Below are 24,566 nucleotides of genomic sequence, written 5' to 3'. Positions count from 1 at the left end.
GTCACATTCATTCACAACCACGGTGATATATGGTGTGGTTTGGCAAGAGACGTGGAAGAAACAAGTGATATTATTAGCATGAACTTTTACAGACTTCTGTTTTAAGCCTAGGGTTGACTTGCTCGAGTTAAAGACTAGGCAATAGTGAAATAATTTCCATTTGAGGTCTAACTGGATCCAGGGGGAAATGCAGAAACAACTGGCAGAGCGGAGGCTCCATCAGCATCATCTGTCACGGCACAAGTTCTGCAGTATTTGCCTTTAAGAAATTAATTCCAAAACATTACTTCTGTCAGAAGCAGAGCAACCAGCTGGGCCGACAGCTGGGAGGCCTGCACTGCCTCCTCGTGGCCTGGAGCCTCGCGAGTACCTCCCAATAGCGGGCCCTTCCCGGAGAAACAGGCTTCAAGCTGGACTTTGCTAGGACACTTAATGAATGCATTCTCCACACAATGCATACATATTTTTCTAAAGCTTTCAACAAATATGTTAGAGCTCCAACTCTCTGACCAGGGACGACAATGATGCACTGATTCCAGAAATAGCCCGAGTCCCAGAGACACAAAGGTAAATCCCAGGGGCACAGCACAAGCGGATGGTGCCTTATGGGCTGCTTTTCAGGGGGTGGTGGTATTTCTTCTGATTATTAGATTAGACATCGTGCCTTTTGCATGACAACATCAAAATAATGAAAAGGTGCTATTTACATGATTAGCAGGAAGAAGCACTGATTTGATTTTAAATGCTTTAAAAAAAAAGTAAGGTGGATGAGAATTCTGATTATTAAGCCCTGGAGTACACAATGGACAGAAATTCACGTTGATATGTATTTATACACATCTGTAATGTAGTCTGGTTCAGTATATTTAGGGTATAAGCCTATAGTGTTGTTCAGCTTACTTCATGTAGGGAACAAAACATGGCTAGAGAAAGATTAAGTTTCATCTATCTAATTTCCCATTCTAATGACTTTCTAACCACCTACTTCTGGAACTCAATTTTAAAAGACTACATAATCATAACGGTGTAAAAATATCTCTTGTGAGATAGTGGGAACATTCTTGAATGCACTCTCCAGAACTTCATATGCCTCAAAACACATAATTTAAACAAATCTGACTATAATCTCCAAAGTACCATGTGCTGGTGTACAATTTTACCAGATTTCTCTCATACTCTTCACTTCTTAAAATGCTTGCAATACCCACCCCCTCAAAAAAATTAATGCTTGGCTTTCTCTTGCCTAGAATCAAAATCCAACAGGAGAACCTGTGCTGTGTGATACACGGAGACGATAGCACATCCTTCCACTTGGCATGTGTGCCAGACTCCAACACGACAGCACACACCATGGCTCTGGGCAAACTGACTAATACCTCCATGCTGACATTATCACCGGGATCGGTGGCAGATGACGATCACCGGGATTGGTGGCAGATGACGATGTCTGATACTGTGGGTAACATCCATAGCAAAACAAAACCTAAAGGTGCTTCTTAACACTCTCAATTAGAAGCCAGTCTTAGAGCCTAGTTACGAATCACATACCTGCCCACAGACATTAAGTTACTTAACAACAGAATAAGCCGTCCAGGTCTGTCTCAGCAGGAAACAGGAGTCATCACACCACAAGGGGTCTCCTAACAGCTCCAGTGGAAACCAATACATCCCCATGCAGGTCACATTAACACGACGGTGAAGACACATTGCTACCTGAAGCTAGAGCTTTAAAAAGGTTTGGAGGAGGAGAGAGCTACAGTTGAATACATTCTAACTAGAAAACCTCTTGATGATAGATGGGGTTAGAGCCCACTGTGCCATAGTCTAAGCGGGGAGGGGGGGCGTTAAGAAGCCAACATGTTTTTTAAAGTTGCATGAGGTATTCCACCCCCTCCCTCCACCCTGGCCATATGTGGAGGGGAACCTGTTACTGTTAAAGTCCTTCAGAAGGTAAATGTCACAGACGGGGGCTGGCAGGCACTGTGAGGGGGCCGAGGGACACTGAGCTCTGCCCTGAAGCGTCCCCTGCACACCTCAAACCTCTGAGTCCCCAGCAGAACCATCTACAGCTCCAGCCAGAGTTCTGAAATCGCATGATTCCATGATTCCATTTTTAAACCTGTGGAGTGGGAGTGTTTCTGCGTACCCTGCTCACACAGATGGTGGTGGGAAGACTCTCAAGAATATACTGCATGTAGTAAAAGCCCATCTCACTACGTAAGCAGCCCCTTCATATCTCAGCCGAGCAGCGATGATGTTATCTTACAGACAGTCGCAAAAAGACAAGTGATCCATGGCAGCCCAGCATCGGCACACATGTGTGTGAGGAACACGGGAGACGACAGTCCTCCCCATGACACACACCTGAGGCCCCAGGATGCAGCGTTAAGAGGACCAGGTCTGCCCTCCACATGCTCGGGGGGAGCTGGGGCAGGGAGGGCAGGAGGACCTGTCTGAACGATGAAATCACACACGCTGTCTCCCGATGCTCTAAAAATACCCTGCACTGACAAGTCATTTGTCAAGGCAACCTTTCTGAGGCGAAACCACGATCGATCTGCCGACCAGCACTTCCCCACTCTCGTTTCATTTTGAGCCCTGCTTCGCCCTCGTCTTCCACCAACTGGCTCTTTACCAAACTGACCCACGCCCCCGACTCCAGGCCAGACACCTGCCCCCTCACCTGACCCCACCTGATCGTTCTAGAACCATTTTAGGTACCTTACTTTCTCAGTCTGTCATGGCACATTAGAAGCTGGCAAAGACCGTAGCAGCTTTCCTTATCCTAACACGCGACCGTCCGCACGCTTGAACGCGGGTGTTTTTACCTTGGTCTCCTTGGCGGAAAACTCTGAGGAGTTGGAAATTTTCATGGACTTTGAGCGGTGTGACTGCCGCCGGATGGAATCCTCGCGCGAATATTTCACAGAGCCCGAGGTCCTCACCCGCACCTTGCTGGCACTCTGAACACTGTTCACGCCAATCATGCCGAAGGCTGCCTGGGGAAGGGGTCTGGAGAAATACCAAGGCACTTTCCAGCTGCTGCACAGCTCTCAAAGCTGGAGGAGCTCTGCCGGGTCGTGCCTGAGCAGCTCGGAGCGCCGAGATCGCCTCAGCCTAAGAAACACCAGGCTGCCTCCCCCAGCATCTTCAACTACCCTGTTTGCAGCGGGTCTGATTGTTCCAGGCACAGCTCACGTCACTGGCAGCGAACAGGAAAAAAAAAAAAAACGCAGTCCCAGCCTCGCTACTCGTCTCTCCCCGTTACACACACTCACACACACACACATTCACATTCACACACTAGAACAAATGGCAATTGGCCAGGCGAGCAATTCATTAGCATTCCAAATAGCAACACTCTTTCCCTGTGATTGTGCAGCAAGCTCATTAATGTCAGCAACAAAATAGAGAGACCACAAATCAAAGTCTCGAGGAATGTGAGGCACGGTGTGGGGTGGTAACAGAGATGAATTTCCAGAAAGAAAGAAAGAAATACGCTGGGCATCAAGCGGCTCAGTCAGTCAGTTCCAGGCGAGGACAAGGACGACAGCCACAGAGCCATCCCAACAAACGCTTTTCCTCTCTTCCCTATTTCAAGCCACGCACTGCTTAGCAGTAACTCAAACTGCACGGCTTTCTGAAGAATTAAACGTCTCTTACAGCCTCAGACTACTACCACAGCCAGACATTTAACCAGGAATGTGGTCAGCCTGTACGAGAAAGCCAGAATAAAGACGGCATGCCACCTCCCTCTCAGACTGGAAAGTTTAAAAAAAAAACAACAACAATCGGTTCGCACAGGTTAGCTTTAAATATGGCTTAGTGTGAGACAGATAAAGCCAACTCTGATCAATAAGAAGCAAGAGGCCTTCCCAAGAGCTAGAAATGCTGTTGGCACAGGAATGCATGCATCCCCCCCCCCCCCGAGTGAGAGACCCCCGAAGCTAAGAGAAGAGCAGAGAATGTTAATTCCTGACACGTGAAGTTTTGAGTATAATACTCAGGACGGCAACACCTCACTTATCTGACATCCCAGGGGTACAGAGGGTCGGCCACAGAAGCCTCCATATAGAGGAGGTCTCCGTGCTATGTTAGTATAAATGCCATTTTAATACGGTCTGTAAAATGCCAATCTGGAAAGACAGTGCTGCCTCAACCGACCCCCCTCCTCAAGTCTGATCTTTCCTTTGATGACTCAGGACACAAATTTCGTCCAGTACGTGGTGGGGCCCCAGGCGGCTGAGCAGTGCTCATGCCGGGGGCTGCCGCCTCCCCCAGCAGCGGGCCTGGCAGGTGTTGTCTGGACCGACAGCGCTCCTTGCGCCCCCTCCAGCCTCCTCACTCCCCATCTCCTAACCCTGAAGCATGTGATGCTTTGACTCTGCTACACGCAAAACAAAGACATCAGAGAATCTTGCTAGAATCTGGTCTAAAATAAGGTAACAGATTTTGGAAGATCGCGGAGCTCTCCTCTCCTTCAGGAACATACCAAGTTAGAGTCTATGACATCATTTTTGGCTACTTTAGGGTAAACTTTCCTCTCTTCCCAGGTAATCTGAAGCTACTGAACCTTTTAAATTAAAAACATCCTGCAGTGACTTTATACTTTATGAAGCATGTTCCCAAGATATAAAAAGTGATGATACAGTCGCTTGTTTAGAATATGCAAAATTCTAACTTAAGCATATGATTCTATAGACCAATGTCTCCGATTAACACAAAAAAGCCTGAGGTGGAACCCATGGAGGAACTAGCAGCAGAGCCAAAATAAAAAGTCTAAAAGTACTGGTGGAAGACACAAGACCCTGCTTCAGCGTGTCAGAAACGCGAACACAGAACAGGATGCAGAAGCGGCACATGGTCTGGGTGTCTGCCAGGCAGCATAATAAGGACTTAGAACATGCCTCCCCCTGATGAACTTAATTTTCTTTGCTCCACTGAAAAGGTTACATAAAAACAATGAGAACCATGTGCTAGCATGGACAGGAACGGAATCTGTGATAATACAACCTGATTTCTGGGAAGTTTGGCAGAAATATCCTATCTCGGCCCAAATATGTCATCTTTACCCAAAGATGGCCCAGCTGGGATTATTACTCCTGTAATCTCATTCCTAGTAACCACCGTCCCCTGTTGAACACCTCCTGCTTTAAGGGGCAGTGTTACCTCGTTTTGGTTCTCGACCACTCCATGAGGGGCCGGGTTAGTGGGGACTCTGGAACCCCCACCTCACAGCCGGGAGAAGTCAGCTTGGGAGGTGACAGCAGACCTCCCACCACGACCACACCCTTCCCTCACACTGGGGCTGCGCTGCAGACCTAGCAGGTCCTTTCAGTGGGAAGATCCCCTGGAGCATTCTGGGACAGAGGGGCCTGGCGGGCGCTTTCACTGAGTCTGGAGAGAACAGCCTTCCTCTGCCCTCGCTGCACCCCCAGTACATCCACCAGTGCCCGCGCGGACAGGGTCAGAGCACAGAGGCCCGCCTCCGCAGCCTCAGGGCAGCACCCAAGGGGGGCGCTGCGTAAGCCGGCGGGAGCCCTGCCCTCAGCCCCACCTGCCGCCCGGGACCCCACCGCGCTCCTGCCCAGCGCCACGAAGCCCTTCAGTCAGGCCGGGTCCTCCTCCCCGCAGACGGCAGCCTCCGCTGGACCTGCACATGCAGCACACGCTCCCCTGAATGGTCCCCACGGGGGTCCTCCTGTCCGCACGCTCTTGCTGCACCCCGATCCCGGCTCTCACCATTCGGGGTTCAGCTCAAGCGTTACCTCTTCCAAGGGACTTTCCCTGGCCACCCTGCTAACACAGCCCGCCCTCCACCCCGTCACGGTCCATCGTGACTGCCGTCTCCTCTCGGCAGGGCGCCCCGGCATCACAGGGTCTGCAGCAGCATCTGCAGAGGGCAGGCGCTCCGTGGCCACCTGTCGGAGAAACTCCTTAGATACACAGAAGTCTCCCTTCTCCACTGTATTTCACGTCATTTTAAGAAAATTCAGCATGATTTTTTTTCTGAAAAATGAATACAGCTGATGCAAAATAGATTTCTTGCCTAAAGGTAAAATACAGCAGGCAGTGAAATTTAAGTTTCCTTCCCACACTAGCTCCCCGTCCCTCTGCCCAGAAGCAAGCAATGTTGCCGATTTCAGATGCATCCTCTCAGAGATAATTCATCCACGTACACTGTGCGCATGGAATGTGTGTCTGCATCCTTTTCCTTCTTATGGGCTATAGATATTGATGAAAGCACAATACATGTTGTTTTTTGTCTTTTCTGGTCATCAGAAAACATTCTACTTTAGCACACATAAACCCACCTCATCCTGACTCAGAGCTACGTAGTATTCCAGCATACAGAAGCCTCAGACTGGGCATTTTGTTCGCAGTCTTTGCTCCATAAATAAGGACACAGTGAACACCTAATGTAGCACATCTTGAATACCATTTAAACAATGTGGTTTTCCAGTTGTTTTCTGAACAAGTCTACTTTTCCTCCTCACAGTTACATCACCCACAGCTGTGGTGCTGGGCACGCACACGGGGTTCACAACTAGCTTCAGTATTTAACTCTGGCCTTGTCCTGACCATCCTGCTCTGAGAAGGCTTGACTGTTTTTAGACATCAGCCAGCCTCTCAGAGGAGCCTGCCTGCCATGAAATAGAGGCAGGCCTCCTGGAGAGCAGCAGCTGTTTATAAAGTACAAAAGAGCTTTTCATAAAAGCTTTGGCAGAAAATAAAGGTGACTTTCACACCAAATAGAAATTGTAGGAGAAATTTAATTATGCCCATTAACTGGAAGGCTGGGAATCTTCTGAGGTTTTCTCTGACCAAAGACACGGTTTGGTACGTAAGTCCTAACAGGCTTCTACAAAGTGTCTCAGTTAACGGTCAACAGAAAAACTCTAAACCTTGTAAAAGGCACAGCCCCAGAGAATTTAACTCCATTTAATACATGGCTCAGGTTTTCCAGGTGGCTCAGTGGTAAAGAATCTGTCTGCAGTGCAGGAGACGTGGGTTCGATCCCTGGATCGGGAAGATCCCCTGGAGGAGGAAATGGCAACCCACTCCAGTATCCTTGCTTGGGAAATTCCATTCACAGAGGAGCCTGTCAGGCTATAGTCCATGGGGGTCTCAAAGAGTCGGACAGGACTGAAGCAACTAAACAACGACAACAATCATCCATCGCTCACCTGTGCCTACTGGGTACCAGGCACCGGGGGTACAGACAGCAGCCATCCTACCAGGCCCCCAGCATACAGCTTGCACACAGCTGGGGGTGCGAGGGAGGGCCAGTGGGAAATTCTACTACCATAAGCACAACGGTGAGCTTCGGGGTGTCAGTGAGCCGAGGGCTTACAGACCTCCGATGAGACAGACAGGACGACACTGGCATCAGGCCGATGTGCCTTCCTCTTTATGAAAACATTAGTGGAAAAGGCTGCAGGCTGACTTATGCACTCTGGAGAGAAGCCAAAGTGGCCAAGAATTCTACATCCCAATTGTCCTCAACCCAGAAGGGCTGGAGGAGGGAAGAGAGGTGGGAGGTATAAAAGGAAACCGGCTTGAGCTTGTTTTCTGAACAGGGTGATGGATGTGAAAGGGTCTCTGGGCTCTTCCGGGTCCTTCAGATCACACTGGCTTGTTCGGAACAGAGTAAAGGGTGGAGCGCCGATCTGGGAGTCAGGGCCCCAGGGTCCAACACCTTCAAGAGGCTGGTGCTACCGTCATGAAGGTGCCGATAAATGATTTCTTTTCTGGGCCATTCATGTGCACTTCATGTCACTGGGAGAGCTGGAAGGAACCTTAGAAATGATCCCCTTCAGTCTCTACATTTTATAGATGGAGATTCCTGAGACCCAGGAAAGATCAAGTTGGCTGTCTGGGGCGTCATAACTAACAGAACTGAGACTTCTGTCCAATACGAGCTGCTTTTTTCCTGTGCCATCTGCTTCTTGATACTAAACATTCCACAACCACACATCTTTTCACACTGCCATGAGGCTTAAAATGGTCACCTTGAAATGGGAAATCCAGTATGAGACTGACTCTAGAGGTGAATGGAGGTCAGCCCACTCGTGGAATAAGTACAGAGAGGAGGCTTGAAAAACCAACTCTCCCAGAGCTCAGGAGGCCGCCCTGGCTCCGGAATACATGTGGACGCTTCCTGCCCCCGACGTGGCAGGAGCGAGGCATCCTCCCATCCTCGGGTCCTATTGCTTCCCATTCAGCAACATGACCACCAAGCTAGGGAACCCTGCGGAGAACAGCATCTATCTCACCCCAGCCACTGGGAGCGCCTGCCCACAACAAACGGTCTCCAACAGTAAACATGAACAGATGAGATAAAACCTCACGCCCTGCTTTACTTCTTCCTTCTTCTTCCCGGCTTTCCAGCTGATCCTCCTCCAGTCTGAGGACCAACTCTGAACCCAGCAGAGGAGGCAGCCTTCTAGCGCTCCAAGGCAGGATCGGATGCTGAAGCCCACGGTCTAGCCACAGGAGGCCTCGGGCAGGCTCCCCTGTCCCCCACCGGGCTGGGCCTGAGCCCGAACCCCGCTGCCACGTGTCACCAGTCTCCCACCTCAGCAGATCAGACACACCTCACGGACTGGCCCCTGGACAGAACAGACCACGTCCCTCGGAACACACAGTGGACCTGCCCTCAGGCCCCTCCATCCTGCAATCCCAGCCCGAGGAGCTGGCTTCACAGCCCCTTCCTTTTGTCCACCAACTCTTTTCATAGAGGTGTGCTGACTGCTTACCTTTCCCCATTTCAGGTGGACACAGAAATGAAAAGTTCTGTCCAGCAGTGGGGCGAGAGATTTCCTTCATTCAGAAGTCATTATCTGGAATGTAAACTACGCCCGAACTTAATGAACAATTGCTGTCTTTGGGGATGGGCAGCCGGAGGTCAAAGTACCTCTCACTTGTTGACCCTCAAGGACAGCTGCCTCCTTCCAGCGGCCCTCAGCCTGGCCCGTATATTCACAGGCTTTAGTTTCATCTGTTCTGTGAACATATAAGGCAACTGGATGAGGAAAAGTCTTTAAATAGAAACTTCTTACATTTAAAATTAAATAGCATTCTTGCCAGGGGGGAAAGAAAACACCCTGTAAGCATGAAATAGTTCCAACCTTGAAAAAAAACATTATTTATCCCTCATAAACCAAAGCCAGTCACGTAAGACATTTAGACAAGAGTCATCTATTACACTTTCTATTTAGAAGCCCAGGAAAACAAAGATGGAAAGCTGCATCCTTGTGTTCATAAGACTTAATTCTGTGTAGCTGAAGCTGCCACATTCAGCTCGGACCTTTTCAAACTATCACAGGGAAAAGAAATACAGCACTTTGTCTTAAAATCACTAGACCTTTGGCGGGGGGAGGGGGGGGGCAGAAATCTACCGTGTGTAACTAACACACTAAATCTTTGGAATGGAGGTCTTCTTTATTCCAACTCAAAGTACATACAAAATGTAGGTACAGAAGTGGTATTAGTTCAGAGCCCCCAGAGCTGTTCTTCTAGTTGCTGGAGGAGGTCATCAAAAGCACAGGTCCACTGGCTGACCCTGGGGCTGGACCCAGGCAATCAGCGGCTCCTGACCCAGCCCCGGTCCTTGGAATGTGCCTTCCGCTTGCCTTCCCCACGCTGGGAGCTGCCCCAGGACGTGGCCGTGAGACAGGTGGTATTGGGACCATCTGGACGGCCTGCCTGATGAACTCAGGTAAGTCTCCTTATAAACTTGAAGATCCTGGAGGCAGGTGCAGAGATCGGCTTGTCTCTCGGCCACTCAAGACAAGCCTGGTAAGCTCCCTTGCATATTAAAGCGGCCCCTACCTGCCTGCCCGGCTGCCTCTTCCTTCAGTCTCCCCTCGTTCTCCTCATATGGGGCCAGTCTGCGAACCAACACTAGAGGGTGAACCAATCGATGCGATGGTCAGTGCTGAGAAAATATGCTGTTCCAGAAGCCAATCCAATAAACCTGCCCATAATAATCTCTTAATAACATTTAGTGTCAATTCAACAAATATCCCCTAAGTGCCTAAGGCAGGCCAGGCACAGTGTCCCGAAGGAAATAAAAGGTCAGACATCGCTGCCCTTGTGGAGCTTCATACCATGACAAATTGTTCTCTAAGTAAGAAACAAAGCCAATCATAGTACATAACTCTACTTGCATTTTTTCCAAAAAAAACCCCAAAATGATTGGGGGCAGAGAGAGCATCAGTTTTTGCTGCCTCACTCTCATTTATCAGCAAGCCCTGCAAACCCACAGATTTTCATTTTCCATTTCTTGGATTAGTTCACTTAGTAGTCTGGGTCACTTATCAGTGTCTATCAGTCTTTAATAATTTCAAATCACATTTAATTTCACCAAAAATCGTCACCGCTTGGTGTTAGGAGTAACTATGAGCTCTATAGTGCAAAAGACAAAACACCCGTTTAAGTCCATTCACCACTATGATTTCCCTCATTTCTGATGTCAGGCACTAGGAATACAATGTTAAACCAAACCAGAATGATCCCTTCTCCCACTGGGCTTACACTGAGATAGACATCAACCAAAGAATCAGTCATCAAAAATAATCAGATAATCACACGAGCAAATGTAAAACAGTAATGTGCCGCCATGACGAACTCTGCGTCTCCACAGGTTCAGACCTGGTGGTCAGGAGCGGAGGGAGGCTTCCCTGAGCAATGCGGGCACCGCAGAGGGACGCGGCCTGCAGGGCACTCAGGAAGGGGCCGGGGTACCAGCACGCGCAGCCCCGGAGCGGCCGCGGCAGTTGTGCGGGTCACAAGCGGAGCGGGCTCATTCGGAGGCATCTTTACTTGTGTTTCCAAACTCACCGCTGCCTTTCATTCTCAAAAGAACAGTACACCAAACTGCCCATACCACATGAATATTATTTTAAACTTCTCAATCAGCAAGGTCTTTCTGGAATTCCAATCAAAGGGGAAAAAAAAGTAACACAGAAAGGAATCATGTAAATCCCTGTAAGATCAGAGCTGTGCTCCAAGGCTTCAGAAGGTCATTTCCAGGGACAGAAGGTCTGGGGAGGAGTTTGAAGTGACTGCAGCTTACCCTCAAGTGAACTCCTGAAGGATTTAGAAAAATCTTGGAGCACATTTAGGAATCTGGTCCATTCTAAAATAGGAACAGGCTGGACTATCCACACCACAGGGTATCAAGTGATTTGCAGAGTCAGACTTTTTGACGTTGGGAAGATACAGGGCTGTTTCAAACATGTTTCCCCCAAACTGCTGGTGATATTATTGCCACACCCCCAAAAGAGTCCCTAGTAACATCTGCACGGTTCCTATGGAACCAGATCAGCTGGAAATGTGCAACCTTTAAAAAAAAAAAGAAAGAAGAAAACTAAACAAACCAACCCGGTAGATTTCTACTTAACATTCTCTGCCTCCTCCAAATTCCAGGATGGCCGAGACTGTAGTGGTGGCTTCTCCGAGGTTAACAGCGCTAAAGTGGCAGCAAACTGCAGCGGTTCTGTGCCAAGCAGGCTGTGTTCACATTTTGGCTTTGTCCCTGACTCAACACGCGCCTCTGGGTAAGTTACTTATATTTTCCATATCTCAAGGAAAAATGGGGAAAACATGACTCAATGGCCATTTGTTGATTTCAGGTTACTTACCAAAAACAACTTCCTATTTCAGGGGGAAATCCCACCGTGTGCCCGAGAGGGGACCAATCGTCCAGGTCCCTGTAAGTTTGCATCAGGGGCCGTGGGACCTGAGCTCGGCCACTTGATGCTCAGCGACAGACACAGGGTCAGGGCATCCATGCTGCGGAAGCGGCGGCAGCTGTGGTGGCTGCCCTCCCCTTTCCCACGGAAGCCACCTGGCATTTCCTCTGCACGCAGCCTTCCTGGGTGGGGCCTGCCGTCCCGCTATGACTGTCAAATAGCCTCCCCCCCGTCCAGTTTGTGAGCTACCTGATGACTTCCCAGGACATTCCTCTTACCGTTCAGGTAGCCAGTGTCACTTTCCATTTATTCTTGCAGCTAAGAATCCCAGCTGCAAGGAATGACATCATCGGTGATGGTGGAGAAGAAACACAGATGAAGCACTTAGCGCGGCATCTGACCTATCAGCGGCATATTTGTGATAACTGGGGAGTAAAGCTAGATCCAGAGTGCTAAGAGACTTGGTAATTTTGAGATCTGAAATACTCCTGCCCAAGTTTCACCAAATGAACAGTAAAATAGCTCAACTGGAGCTTCGCTTCAGTAACAAAGATTAAGAAGATCCTGGTTCCTATTTAAGCCCGAGCCACCAAATAGTAAATGGTCACCAATAAAACACTCATGTTTCCTGTGCTTTAAACATCTCTCTGCTGCTCCCAACCCACCTCCACTTTCCACATCTGCTCTGTCCCCACCACCATGCTGCCTCCCAGGTCTCTGGAGGAAATTCTACAGAACTCTAAACAGTGAGGTCCCTCCTCTAGATGAAATCTTTTATTTCTTAGATAATAAATTAAAATTATTCTGATAAATGAAATGGTTTTCAATGTAGCCGTGCTCATTCAGGGGATCTTCAGTGCTGGTCAAGTACGTGCTAGAAATTTATAGCATCCCCCATAAAAATGCTACTAACTCTGGGATGTTAAAAACAGTCCAGTACACATTTTTATGTCAGAGGAACCAATAAATGGAAATCTAACAGAATCTTAAGACAAACAGCATTCAAAAGCGATCAGAGCTAGGCTGTGCAATTCTCAAATTCTCCAAGGACAAAACCACCCCAAGAAGACTAAAAATCTCTAGCAGAAGGAAGACACCTCCTTACAAAGAAGAGCAGCAACAGGGGCTGATGAGAGTCAGTGTGACAGTGGAACCGAGATCCCAACCTGGGCTGAGAATCTAAAGTAAATCTAACGTCTCTCAGAGGAAGTGCAGACACAGCGTTGGTGTCTGACAGCCCCAGGAAAGTGCAGGTCTGAGGTGACAAAGAAAGAGGCGAACAGCATCCTTCATGACTCCCGTCCTAGTAGCTTGGAAACACAACTGGGTAAGACGCCAAATAACTTAAAAACACACTCTTAGTCCTCTTCCACATACTTTAGGAAAAAACCCTGAGGGATTTCTGAGACCTAGTGGGCAACTTCTGTCTATTCTCTCCTAAGGGGTATTTTTACCAAGTACTAATTGATGCACAAAATAATACAAAAGCAATGCTTATGCATAATATTAAACTAATAATAAGAAAAACCAAACACCTTTCAAACCTCCACCCCCGATATGTAAAACAGAATGTAACAGGGCCATTAAAACCTCCTGGGGTCCCGTCTCCCCTGCTCTGCTCTTCCTCCATCTAAATGCCCTGAAAGGCAATCTGACGTTATCTTGCAGGGTAGAATTGGTCACCGTGCGACCCGGCAGTTCTCTTGTATGTGTATATAGATGCTCCAGGAGGTGAGTTCGAAATCTGCCATTGCTTGTAACAGGAGAGCATGGGAAACCACTCAAATGGCTAAGTTAGTTATGATAGCGTCGTACGACACAACAGCGTATCTTCCTGTTGTGAGGGAAAGGGCAGACAGCCCAGGTGGACACTGTGCTGGACCGCCCCGCCGGCCCCTCAGGAAGGAAGGACACGTCGGCCTTGGCGCTCGGCCCCTCTGAGAGCTGCCCAGAGCAGAGGAGAGCCGCCTGCTCCCTCAGGCCCTGCAGGACAGCTCCGGAGGGCCACTTCTCCATGGCAGGCCTCCGCGAAGGTCAACGGAGGCCTCCGCAGCGGTTGCATCAGAGCCCAGCTTCTTTCCCTCGCTCTTCCACAGTGCTCCCTACCCCTCCCCGGCATGATCTGCAGGTTACTCCCCACTAAACCTCCCACGAGTTAATATCTGACTCAGAGTTTGCTGCCCAGGGATCCTGACCTGGGCCCTCACTTCACTTCTACCATCGTGTATAATCCTTAGGATAAGTCCTATTAGATAGATACTGTCAATCTCACTGTAGAGATGGGTTTCAGAGAGGTTAGCTGAATTGCCTAAAGTCATTCAGCTGAAATCAGGAATTGAAGTCACGGCTGAATCTACTGAGTTTCCTAGAAACTATGTTTTTATCATTACTCTGCATGTCCTGAGCTTAGCTTGTATTTTTATACATTCCTAGAAGCAAAGAGATGCGTGTTTCTTTTGAAGCATTCTTTGAGTCAAGTCCTAATTGTAATTTCCCCCCAGAATTACCAAGGTTTTACTATATTACAGTAACACAGCATCACACTCACTCACCAAGTCATAGTGAGTCTGCTGGTTTTCAGTGTAAGATTAAATAAGAAATATTTTATTTTATTGAGTGAGCTCTGAAAAATCTGGCTGTGCCACTTTTACTCATTCTGATCGGGATAAAGGGGAGTTGTTCAGTCTAAAGTCACACCATCATTAGTTATGTGGGAAAGTTCAGGGCCGTCCTGTTCAATAGAAATACAATGAAAGGCACATAATACAATTTACCATTTTCTAGTAACCTTATTACAATGCGTAAAAAGAAAACAGGTGAAATTAACTTTAATAATATATTTTACTTAACCTGACATTATCTAAAATATCATCATTTTAACATATAATCGATGAAAAAATTTGTAATAAATTAAAATCCTCTGTGTACCAAGTCTCTGAAATCTGGCAGCATTTCAGCATTCCGATTATGTGGGGAGCACTCAGCCTCACCATGGACTGAGTGATCAGCACGAACACAGGGGAAAGAGCAGCAAACACAGGGCTGACGAAGAGAGGCGAGAGCTTCCAGTGTTTCTGTAACACGGTCCACTCCTTTCTAGGCCACGATAAAAGTACCTGACGGTAAGACTCATCATGAAAACTCTTCTCTCAAATGTGAAGCCTGAAGCCTGTCTCCTTGTTGATCTATTTAAACAACGGAGATATTTCTTTTATTTATATTATTGAGGTGTGGAGTCCGTGATAAACTAAGACATCATGTCTTTGCTATCAGTAGACTTGGGAACGCTTTGTCATCTGAGTATTAGCACTATTTAAAACAAAACAAAACAAACAAAAAAAAACTTCTTAAATGGCATTTCAAGTTTCAAGATAGAAACAAGGTCTCTTCTCTCTTCCTTTATATTAAAATACTCAGAATATCCCAAAGCTCTGCTTCTGAGATCTGAATAATCTTCAGCCAGTCTCCATTCTTTAGGGACCTGCAATCCTCACCTATGAGGGATGGGTGTTAAGTGAGAAATCTCTACTGTTCCTTCCAGAATCAACATTTTGTGACTACCTGCCAGAGTCTGATGAGTAAGCTGTCTTCTGAAAAGCAACCCAAAATTCATTTCTTTGTTGTCCTGCTTCTTCCTGAGAAAAAGTTGCACATTATTTATCTATTAGTGTTAAACTAAATATTGGTCTCCAAAGTTCCCATCCTAATCCCTGGATTAGAAGATGTTCATTTATGCTGTAAATACGTCAGCTTACACAGCAAAAGGGACTTTGAAAGTGTGATCACATTAAGGATCTTGAGGTGGGGAGACTGACCTGGATTATCCTGGTAGGCACAGACAAGCGTTCTTACATGAGAGATATAGGGTCAGAGCCAGAGGACACGTAACGACAGAGGCGGAGTTTACATCTGTGTTGTCTTAAGACACTGGAATTAGGGTAATTTGTTACAACGCAGCAGGAGACTAATACCTCTATATACCATAAAAGCATCATCCCAGATGGCATACCATGCGCCTTCTTTATCAAAAGTGGATGCACTGATTTCTAACTCACCTTCCTGTTTCATTAGAGTTGAAAGGTTTTATATGGATTCTTATATGTGAGAACAAGAACAGTATATAAGTTTTAATTTTAAAAAATAGCACTTTCTCTTTCTGGAAAATATGCAGAAATATTGAAATTTTAAATTACCATTAATGAAGACAGCAAGTCTATATTAAAGCCAAGGCATCTGTGAGCTTCTGGAGATCCCCATGCCCACCACCCTTCCCCGCCAAAAACCTCACTCAAAGAGGCTCATCAGGAAATGGATAAAAAGATTACCGGGAACAGCAGAGATCCTTTCATCAACCCAAACCCCTCTTCTTCCCCTGCTGTTGGGAAGATATCTTGCAAAGACTGTCCCCAGCCCCACCTGGCATCAAAGTGTGAGTGGCGGAACCGTGCCACCTGCGGGTCCTTCAGAACCCCTGCCCTCCTTTCACAAGCAAGACACACAACACTGAAGACGTCTCTGGGGATGAGGAAGGCTGGAAGGGACAGAGGCTGCTACATTTCTGCAGAGAAGGAAGCAACCTGCTCACCAGGCATGTCTGCCTCACACAACTGGAAGGGCAAGAAATCCATCTCAACCGTGTTTGAGCCACGATACAACGTGGGTCATCTACTACAGCAACTGCAGCCCACCCAGACTGACAAGCGTATTCACCATTAAGGAAGACGACCCAACACTTGGTTCTTGAGCTTACTTCCCTGGTGACAATTCACGGTATGTGGTAAAAATCGTAGCTTTGTAGGTAGTGAACGGACTAAGTCTTCTATTTACTAGGTCAACTACTCTATATGAAGCAGAGTTTCCTCAGAAAATGTTTGTTGAGATGTTTGTAATTCCTGGTAAAGACTTCAGGTAGTGTCAAGACTACTGGTCAACATATGATGATAGGAGAAAAATAAAAGGAATTCAAATGGTGTAAAAGGTAAATTAATTATAAACTTTTGGGTAAGCATACTGAGATACAGAGTGGGTGTATAGTAAGACAGGGCAAAAGCAATATGTGTAACTTTATATTATTTCCATTATTTAAATCAAAGTTCTTCCCAGTACTACAGATTGAACAAAATTATAAGACCTTAAAAATCAAGCTATAGATTTTTGCTTTAATTCTTTCCTTTCTTTACTAAGTCCACTGGCAAATGGTTAACTTTTCAGACTTCTTCCCAAGAATAAAATTTTCCCTGCAGGCAGTTAATTAACAACCAAATTTCTGGAAACTTGTAACATTGTGAGGCTTCATTATTTGCAAGGGCACTGGATGGAATCTTGCTTGAGTCAAATTTGCCTCATTTTCCTAAGCCAAGTATTAGAGAAATGGGGCCTGAAATCAACCACCATCTTTCTGGGCTTCCTGTTAACACTAAACATAATAAAGCTTCTTAAAAAAAAAGACAATGCAGCAACTCCCCATCCTTCCCTTTGGAAACCATTTTCTTAATTTCAGCATTTAATTAGATATAAAAGGCACCTAAAATCCAAGGATTCATTATACGCTGTCAGAAGTATGCCTATTTTATATTCTCATGAATGAGGCATCAAGAGAGTATACATTTATATTAATAACAGGAAACATGGAGTAGTTTCTAGAGGATGGTGTTTTATTTCGCATCAAGACTTTAAAGATAGAAAACACCACATAAACAGTGTGAACACTGCCTAGAGGCTATATGCCACACGCGTCATCTTAAACCTTTCTGCAACACTTGAGAAAATCAGCAATATGCTCTGGGAGCCAGCCATCAGCAGAAGTACAATGTGGTCATTCCGTCCCCTGAGTCCTGCAGGATGGAATGAGAGCTTCCAGGTCTGTCATTTTATCGTTAGCCATAGCTACCTGTTCACAAATTACTTGAACACTGGAGCATAAAGACTTAAAGAAGCTTCATTTCATAAAACAAGAATGGTTGAAGCCTCATTTCCTCACCAAAAAACAAAAACAGACTAGATACATAATATGATGCAGAAGAAGCAGTTTCATTTTTATTTAAGAGAAAAACAAGCCAAAAAGTTAAATAATTATATCACAATACCAAAACAAGGACATAAACAGGAAAGAAGCCAAGCACACTATACATTACCAAATAAGTTCAGGGCATTTGAAGAAAATGCACGTTGACAGATTGATGTGTGTATCATTTTAAACAAATGGGAATTTACTTGCTGTAAATTCTATTTGGAAGCCACTTTTTTGTGTTTTTCTACAACAAGGGAATTATTCACCAACTGTAAGACCTTTTATAATAGCATAGCCAACAGCTTTCCCAAGGGTGTAAAAAAATCTACTTACAAAGTAGAAACTTATAAATGATATTTCACCTCAATCTTTTTCTATCTGGCCAAAAACCACCACGAAAACGTCTTTGATGTGAAATACAATGTTCATAGGACCATTTATGGTGTGTGAGACTTTTTTGCCTACAAGTTGTATGAAAATTATGTGAAAGAGCTGAAAATAAAAGCAAAAACAAACTCACTCTTTCAGATTCCGTTAGGTTTAGCATTTTATTCCCCGAGGCAGAGGGTTTCCCGGAGTGCTGAGGCTGACCTCCAGTTCCCTTCGCGGCACGCACCTCTACCAGGCACCACGCTATCCGTCACTCATCCATCTGCAGGGGACGCTGAGACAACCAGCCTGTAACCAACCGCTTTTTATACCTGGTGACGATCATCCGGGGAAGATGGAACTGCTATTAAGTCTCCTTCTCTGATCCATATTCTCTCCAGTAATTTCCAAACGTGACCTAGAGAGTTCAATAAACTATCCTGAGGCCACAGAGTACAGCAGTGATGAAAGATGGAGAGAGGTCGTGCCACCTACTGTCTGGAGGAACCTCCGGCTACTTAGACCGTCTAAGCTTCAGTTTTCAATTCTACAAAATAGAGACATTTTACGTGCACATGTATGGATATGCATGTAACCTACGTATGGGTTGTTCTCAGACTTACAAGATGGAAATCACGTAAAATGTTAAGGTGTACACCTATACCTTTGGCGATACTCTTCACAAGAGGCCTTTAGTGTTTCGTGCACTGCTCGCGAGGGCAATTTTCATGTTCTCGGAAAATGTCTTTCTTTTCTGAGACTGTCTTGATTTTGGTGTTTTTCTGAGGACAGGAAGTAGGAGAAATCCTAGCTGGAGAAACTCTTGTATTTGCCAGTGTCAAGAGCTGGGTGAAGTGTCCTTTAATTCTCTGCTGCTAGGACAGCACCAATCAGAAGATAATACCACCACAGGGCTTGAGCACCCTCACGGTTCCCCTGGTTACAGGGTCTCTCCCTTGAAGAATGGACCAAGGCAGAGATTGTTCTGGTGCACATTCTGCGGCCGGGCAGAGAGAGCGATGCTCACTGACCAATATGTGAAGGACCCTGCAGTTACACAGACCACTGACGGTGAAGGTGCTTCATCAGACTCAAGAGACTGAAATCAAAATTGTTTTCCTGCGATTCTTCATTATCACTAGAATATCTGAACTCAGAGGGGATCAAACACATACACTTCAAGGAAAAGTTTAAAGCAAACCTCTAATAATACAAACAATTTATGTGCCATTTTTGTTGGTGGAAACAGTCACCCACAGAAAATAGACTCCCACATAGAGAATTCCCTTGGAAGCAGAATTCTTGGTTAAAATAAACAACATGCAGTGACTTCCAGAGAAGATCAGGTGACTACAGTACAAAGGCTGCTGTTTCTAAAAGGTCAGTTGCTAATCTTCAGGGGTTTTTTAAATATAAAAAGTAAACTAACAGAGTGTGTTTCTAATAAGAATATATAACACTAAGCCTAAAAATTAGTAAGTGAACCTTGCATTTGAAAACTACATGAATGGAAAAGAATTCAACTGAATTCAAAGCAATCATTTTCAGAACTTGGCCTGAAGTATATTGACAATGAATTTCATATTAATTAAAGTGCTTTTAACCCTGAAAACACTGCAACATCACTGGTCTGTTCTTAAAACTGTGGCAGTGACTTCAAAAAGCAGCTGATTCATCAAAAAGGAACTTCCTGGCAGATAAGATCTAAAAGAAAGATGCCAAAATGATGAAAAAGCAAAAAGCAAAGCACCATGTACCAAAATGCTGCTTCCCAGCTGAAAACAGATACATTCCTGTCTTCTCTTCAAACACTGATTTTACTGCCACTGAAACAAAGATTGCTTGCTTTATTAAAAAAAAAAATTTATTTATTTGACTACACTGGGTCTTAGTTGTGGCATGTGGGATCCTGTTTCCTGACCAGAAATTGAACCCACACACCCTGCCCTGGGAACTCAGAGTTTTAGCCACTGGACCCTCAGGGAAGTCCTGATGTTTGCTTTATTCTGATCATTTTTTCTCTTCCTAGGCTGTAAATGCAGAATTACTCTCTATGAGAGGACCAGTTACAGGAAGATGAACTTCAGCAGTGGGAAACCTTAAGACGAAGTGTAAAGGAAAATCAGAGCATCTCATCATGCTTCCCTGCTCTCTCTGAGGTTCCACCTCCATTCTGCTGCTTCCATTATTTCCACTGTACCCTATTCTACTTTTGTACAGTATACAATTCATCATATCTCTGTCTGGCTTAATATTTAACAGCTGAAATTTTTTAAAAAATAATACATATAAAGTTAAAAGGCAAGCTAGAAAAATATAAGCAGTATATATGACAGACAAGAATAAAACTATTCTTTTTTTTTTTTTTTCTTTTTTTTTTAATATTATTTTATTAGTTGGAGGCCAATCACTTTACAACATTTCAGTGGGTTTTGTCATACATTGACATGAATCAGCCATATAGTTACACGTATTCCCCATCCCGTTCCCCCCTCCCACCTCCCTCCCCACCCGACTCCTCAGGGTCCTCCCAGTACACCAGGCCCGAGCACCTGACTCATGTATCCCACCTGGGCTGGTGGTCCGTTTCACCATAGATAATATACATGCTGTTCTTTCAAAACATCCCACCCTCACGTTCTCCCCCAGAGTTCAAAAGTCTGTTCTGTATTTCTGTGTCTCTTTTTCTGTTTTGCATATAGGGTTATCGCCACCATCTATCTAAATTCCGTATATATGTGTTAGTATACTGTAATGTTCTTTATCTTTCTGGCTTACTTCACTCTGTATAATGGGCTCCAGTTTCATCCATCTCATTAGAACTGATTCAAATGAATTCTTTTTAACGGCTGAGTAATATTCCATGGTGTATATGTACCACAGCTTCCTTATCCATTCATCTGCTGATGGGCATCTAGGTTGCTTCCATGTCCTGGCTATTATAAACAGTGCTGCGATGAACATTGGGGTGCACGTGTCTCTTTCAGATCTGGATTCCTCAGTGTGTATGCCCAGAAGTGGTATTGCTGGGTCATATGGCAGTTCTAAATGTAAGACCAGAAACTATAAAACTCCTAGAGGAGAACATAGGCAAAACACTCTCCGACATAAATCACAGCAAGATCTTCTATGACCCACCTCCCAGAATATTGGAAATAAAAGCAAAAATAAACAAATGGGACTTAATGAAAATTAAAAGCTTTTGCACAACAAAGGAAACTATAAGTAAGGTGAAAAGACAGCCCTCAGATTGGGAGAAAATAATAACAAATGAGGAAACAGACAAAGGATTAATCTCAAAAATATACAAGCAACTCCTGAAGCTCAATTCCAGAAAAATAAACGACCCAATCAAAAAATGGGCCAAAGAACTAAACAGACATTTCTCCAAAGAAGACATACAGATGGCTAACAAACACATGAAAAGATGCTCAACATCACTCATCATCAGAGAAATGCAAATCAAAACCACAATGAGGTACCATTACACGCCAGTCAGGATGGCTGCTATCCAAAAGTCTACAAGCAATAAATGCTGGAGAGGGTGTGGAGAAAAGGGAACCCTCTTACACTGTTGGTGGGAATGCAAACTAGTACAGCCACTATGGAAAACAGTGTGGAGATTTCTTAAAAAACTGGAAATAGAACTGCCATATGACCCAAGAATAAAACTATTCTTAAAGTACAAATTTTAGACATTAATTAGAAAGAAAGGTAAAAATCCCAACTTAAAAGTTAAATGACTTATAGCATATATAATGAAGTACAGCGCAAGCTTTAACATCCAATTGAAATATATATTGACATGTGAAGATTTACAATATTACCCAGAAACTTCCACTCCTGGGCAGCTGCCTGGAGAAAAACATAACTCAAAAAAGACACATGCTCTCAATGCTCACAGCAGCACTGTTCACAACAGCCAGGACCTGAGTGTGCATCACCAGAGGGACAGGTAAAGAAGTTATGGCACATATATATATAATGGACTATTACTCAGCCATAAAAAGGAACAAACTTGTGGCATTTGCAAAGATGTGGGCAGACCTAGAGACTGTCACAAAAGTGAAGTCAGTCAGAAAGAGAAAAAGGTAATATTGTTTATATGCGGAATCCAGAAAAATGGTACAGATGAGTGTATTTTCAGAGCAGAAAGAAAGTCACAGATATAGAGGACAAATGTATGGACACCAAGGGAGACGGGAGGTTGGGGGGGTGAATCGGGCAGTTGGGATCAACACTACTAAGGATACAGTATACACACTACCACGTACACAACAGGAGACCAACGAGAACCTACTGCACAGCACAGGGGACTGGACTCAGCTCTGTGGTGACGTAAACGGGAAGGAAATCCAAGGAAAGAGGGGATATATTATCCGTAAAGCATTCCCTCTGTTGTACAGCAGAAACGACCAGAGCATCGTGCGGCAACGATCCTCCACTGTGGTTCAAGTTCTACGATTTCATAAAATCATTCAATACATTTCATCTTAAACACTGAACTAAAAAGAGATTTAGGTCAGAGGACATGGCATAGATCTTGAGTTGGCATAAATAATTTCAATAACAAAACAAGGTTCCTTCAGCTTCCTATAAATTTTAAATCCACGTACAGTAACCCTATTTTAGTAAGCCCCGGTGTGAGGACCACAGTGAAAACCTAGCATATCACAAAGAACCTCTACACAGGACAAAACAGAATCATAATGATTATCAGTAGAGTACATCTGATCACTGATATTACTGTCCAGTTAAATAGAATATATGTGCACTAATGTCATCACCATGAGAGTGAAGTCCTTTGTTGTAGAAAGATGCCCCCCCAAAAAAAAGTCTTCCAAATAGAGCACAATAAATTCCGAGGCATTTAAAAGTATATACACATCAGTTTGTCAAGGTGCATTTTCTTCAAATGCAGTGGGTTTATTTGTAATGTTTAGTGTTTTTCATTGGAGAAAGCAATGGAGTGGCAACCCACTCCAGTACTCTTGCCTGGAAAATCCCATGGATGGAGGAGCCTGGTAGGCTGCAGTCCATGGGGTCACGAATACAACTGAGTGACTTCACTTTCACTTTTCACTTTCCTGCATTGGAGAAGGGAATGGCAACCCACTCCAGTGTTCTTGCCTGGAGAATCCCAGGGCCGGGGGAGCCTGGTGGGCTGCCGTCTATGGGGTCGCACAGAGTCGGACACAATTAAAGCGACTTAGCAGTAGCAGCAGTAGTGTTTTTCATTAAGTAAATATTTTCTCTCAGAGTGGACTACAGGGGTGCCTGACATGGTTTCAGGCATTGGCTCTAGGCCCAGGGTTTTAAAAAACAATACATTAGGTCTCTCCATAGACAAAATTCTTTCAGCCTTAGCAGCACTACTGGGTAGAGACATGACCAGTGAGTTGTAGATCATCCACTTGTGTCTCTATGTTTTTCAAGTTTTTACTCCAATCTTCAGCAAGAAATAACATTTTCACCAAGATCCAGTACATTTAAGATATACACAAGTATGTAAAGGGTTTCCCTTGTGACTCAACTGGTAAATAAGCTGCCTGCAATGTGGGAGACCGGGGTTCAATCCCTGGATTGGCAAGATCCCCTGGAGAAGGGAAAGGCTACCTACTCCAGTCTGGCCTGGAGAATTCCACGGACTATATAGTCCATGGGGCCACAAAGAATCGGACATGACTGAGCGACTTTTACTTCACTTTCTATGTATCTAAAAATGAAAGTTTCAGGAAATACTACCTACCTGTCCTATGTAGAGTATAGCTTTTTCTATTTTACTTTAATAAAAGAAATGCTAGCCACAAGGCACTAGATCAACTTAATGAATTATTAATAATGGATGTTGACCTGTCACTTGGAAAGCACTGGTTTAGATGAATCAGATCTAAAAACTCAATTTAAGACATTTATTTTATTAATGTATTCATGTATGTGTTTACTGTCCATCTACAAATTCTAACACTTTAAGGAAAGATAATGATTTGTTATTCTTTGAATCACTCTAATTCAGATTGTTGAAGAAAGGTAAAGTGAAAGTCAAAGTGAAGTCGCTCAGTCGTGTCTGACTCTTTGCGACCCCATGGACTGAAGCCCACCAGGCTCCTCCGTCCATGGGATTTTCCAGGCAAGAATACTGGAGTGGGTTGCCATTTCCTTTTCCATGGGATCTTCCTGACCCAGGGATCGAACCCAGTTCTCCTGCATTGCAGGCAGACGCTTTTTAAGCACGCTGTAAACTCTCAATTACCTAACTTGTAAAATGACAGTAATTTTAAAATGCCATTTATTTCTAGAGACTATTTAGCCTTAGTCTTAGATGTTAAATATAACAAAATGTTTAAAAGGAAAGCCACTCGGAAGCGTTTCTGGACACAGGCCTCAGTGCCCTGCCTCAGGGCTGACGGTCGGCCTGGCTGCTCCCCACAGCGCGTGACAAGTACCGCTTCCTGGGCGCCCGGTGCTTCCCCTGGACCCCAGGCAGT

General features: G+C 45.1%; 1 protein-coding gene and 1 long non-coding RNA gene across 10 annotated transcripts in view; one reads left to right on the top strand and one right to left on the bottom strand.

The window, feature by feature from the left end:
- Window positions 1–24,566, bottom strand: part of PSD3 (pleckstrin and Sec7 domain containing 3) — a 475,326-nt gene that overhangs the window by 144,064 nt on the left and 306,696 nt on the right. The window contains exon 1 of one of the 9 annotated variants that reach the window (XM_065901514.1): window positions 18,230–18,271. The exons of 7 other annotated variants lie outside the window; for them this stretch is intronic. In XM_065901514.1, the coding sequence (XP_065757586.1) occupies window positions 18,230–18,256 (27 nt within the window). In that variant the 5' untranslated portion in view covers window positions 18,257–18,271. Of the gene's footprint in view, window positions 1–2,828; window positions 3,136–18,229; window positions 18,272–24,566 lie in introns of those variants that run through there. One more of the 9 variants, XM_065901512.1, reaches the window with a different exon arrangement.
- LOC136176913 (uncharacterized) lies at window positions 11,225–12,451 on the top strand. The gene is made up of 3 exons (XR_010664645.1): window positions 11,225–11,564; window positions 11,671–11,719; window positions 12,018–12,451. It is a non-coding gene; the product is annotated as an uncharacterized lncRNA (long non-coding RNA).

This window comes from Muntiacus reevesi, chromosome 10 (assembly GCF_963930625.1).
Source record: "Muntiacus reevesi chromosome 10, mMunRee1.1, whole genome shotgun sequence".
Taxonomy (NCBI): Eukaryota; Metazoa; Chordata; class Mammalia; order Artiodactyla; family Cervidae; genus Muntiacus; species Muntiacus reevesi.
The sequence above is the reverse complement of the archived record's forward strand: the minus strand, read 5'-3'. Positions and strand labels throughout refer to the sequence as shown.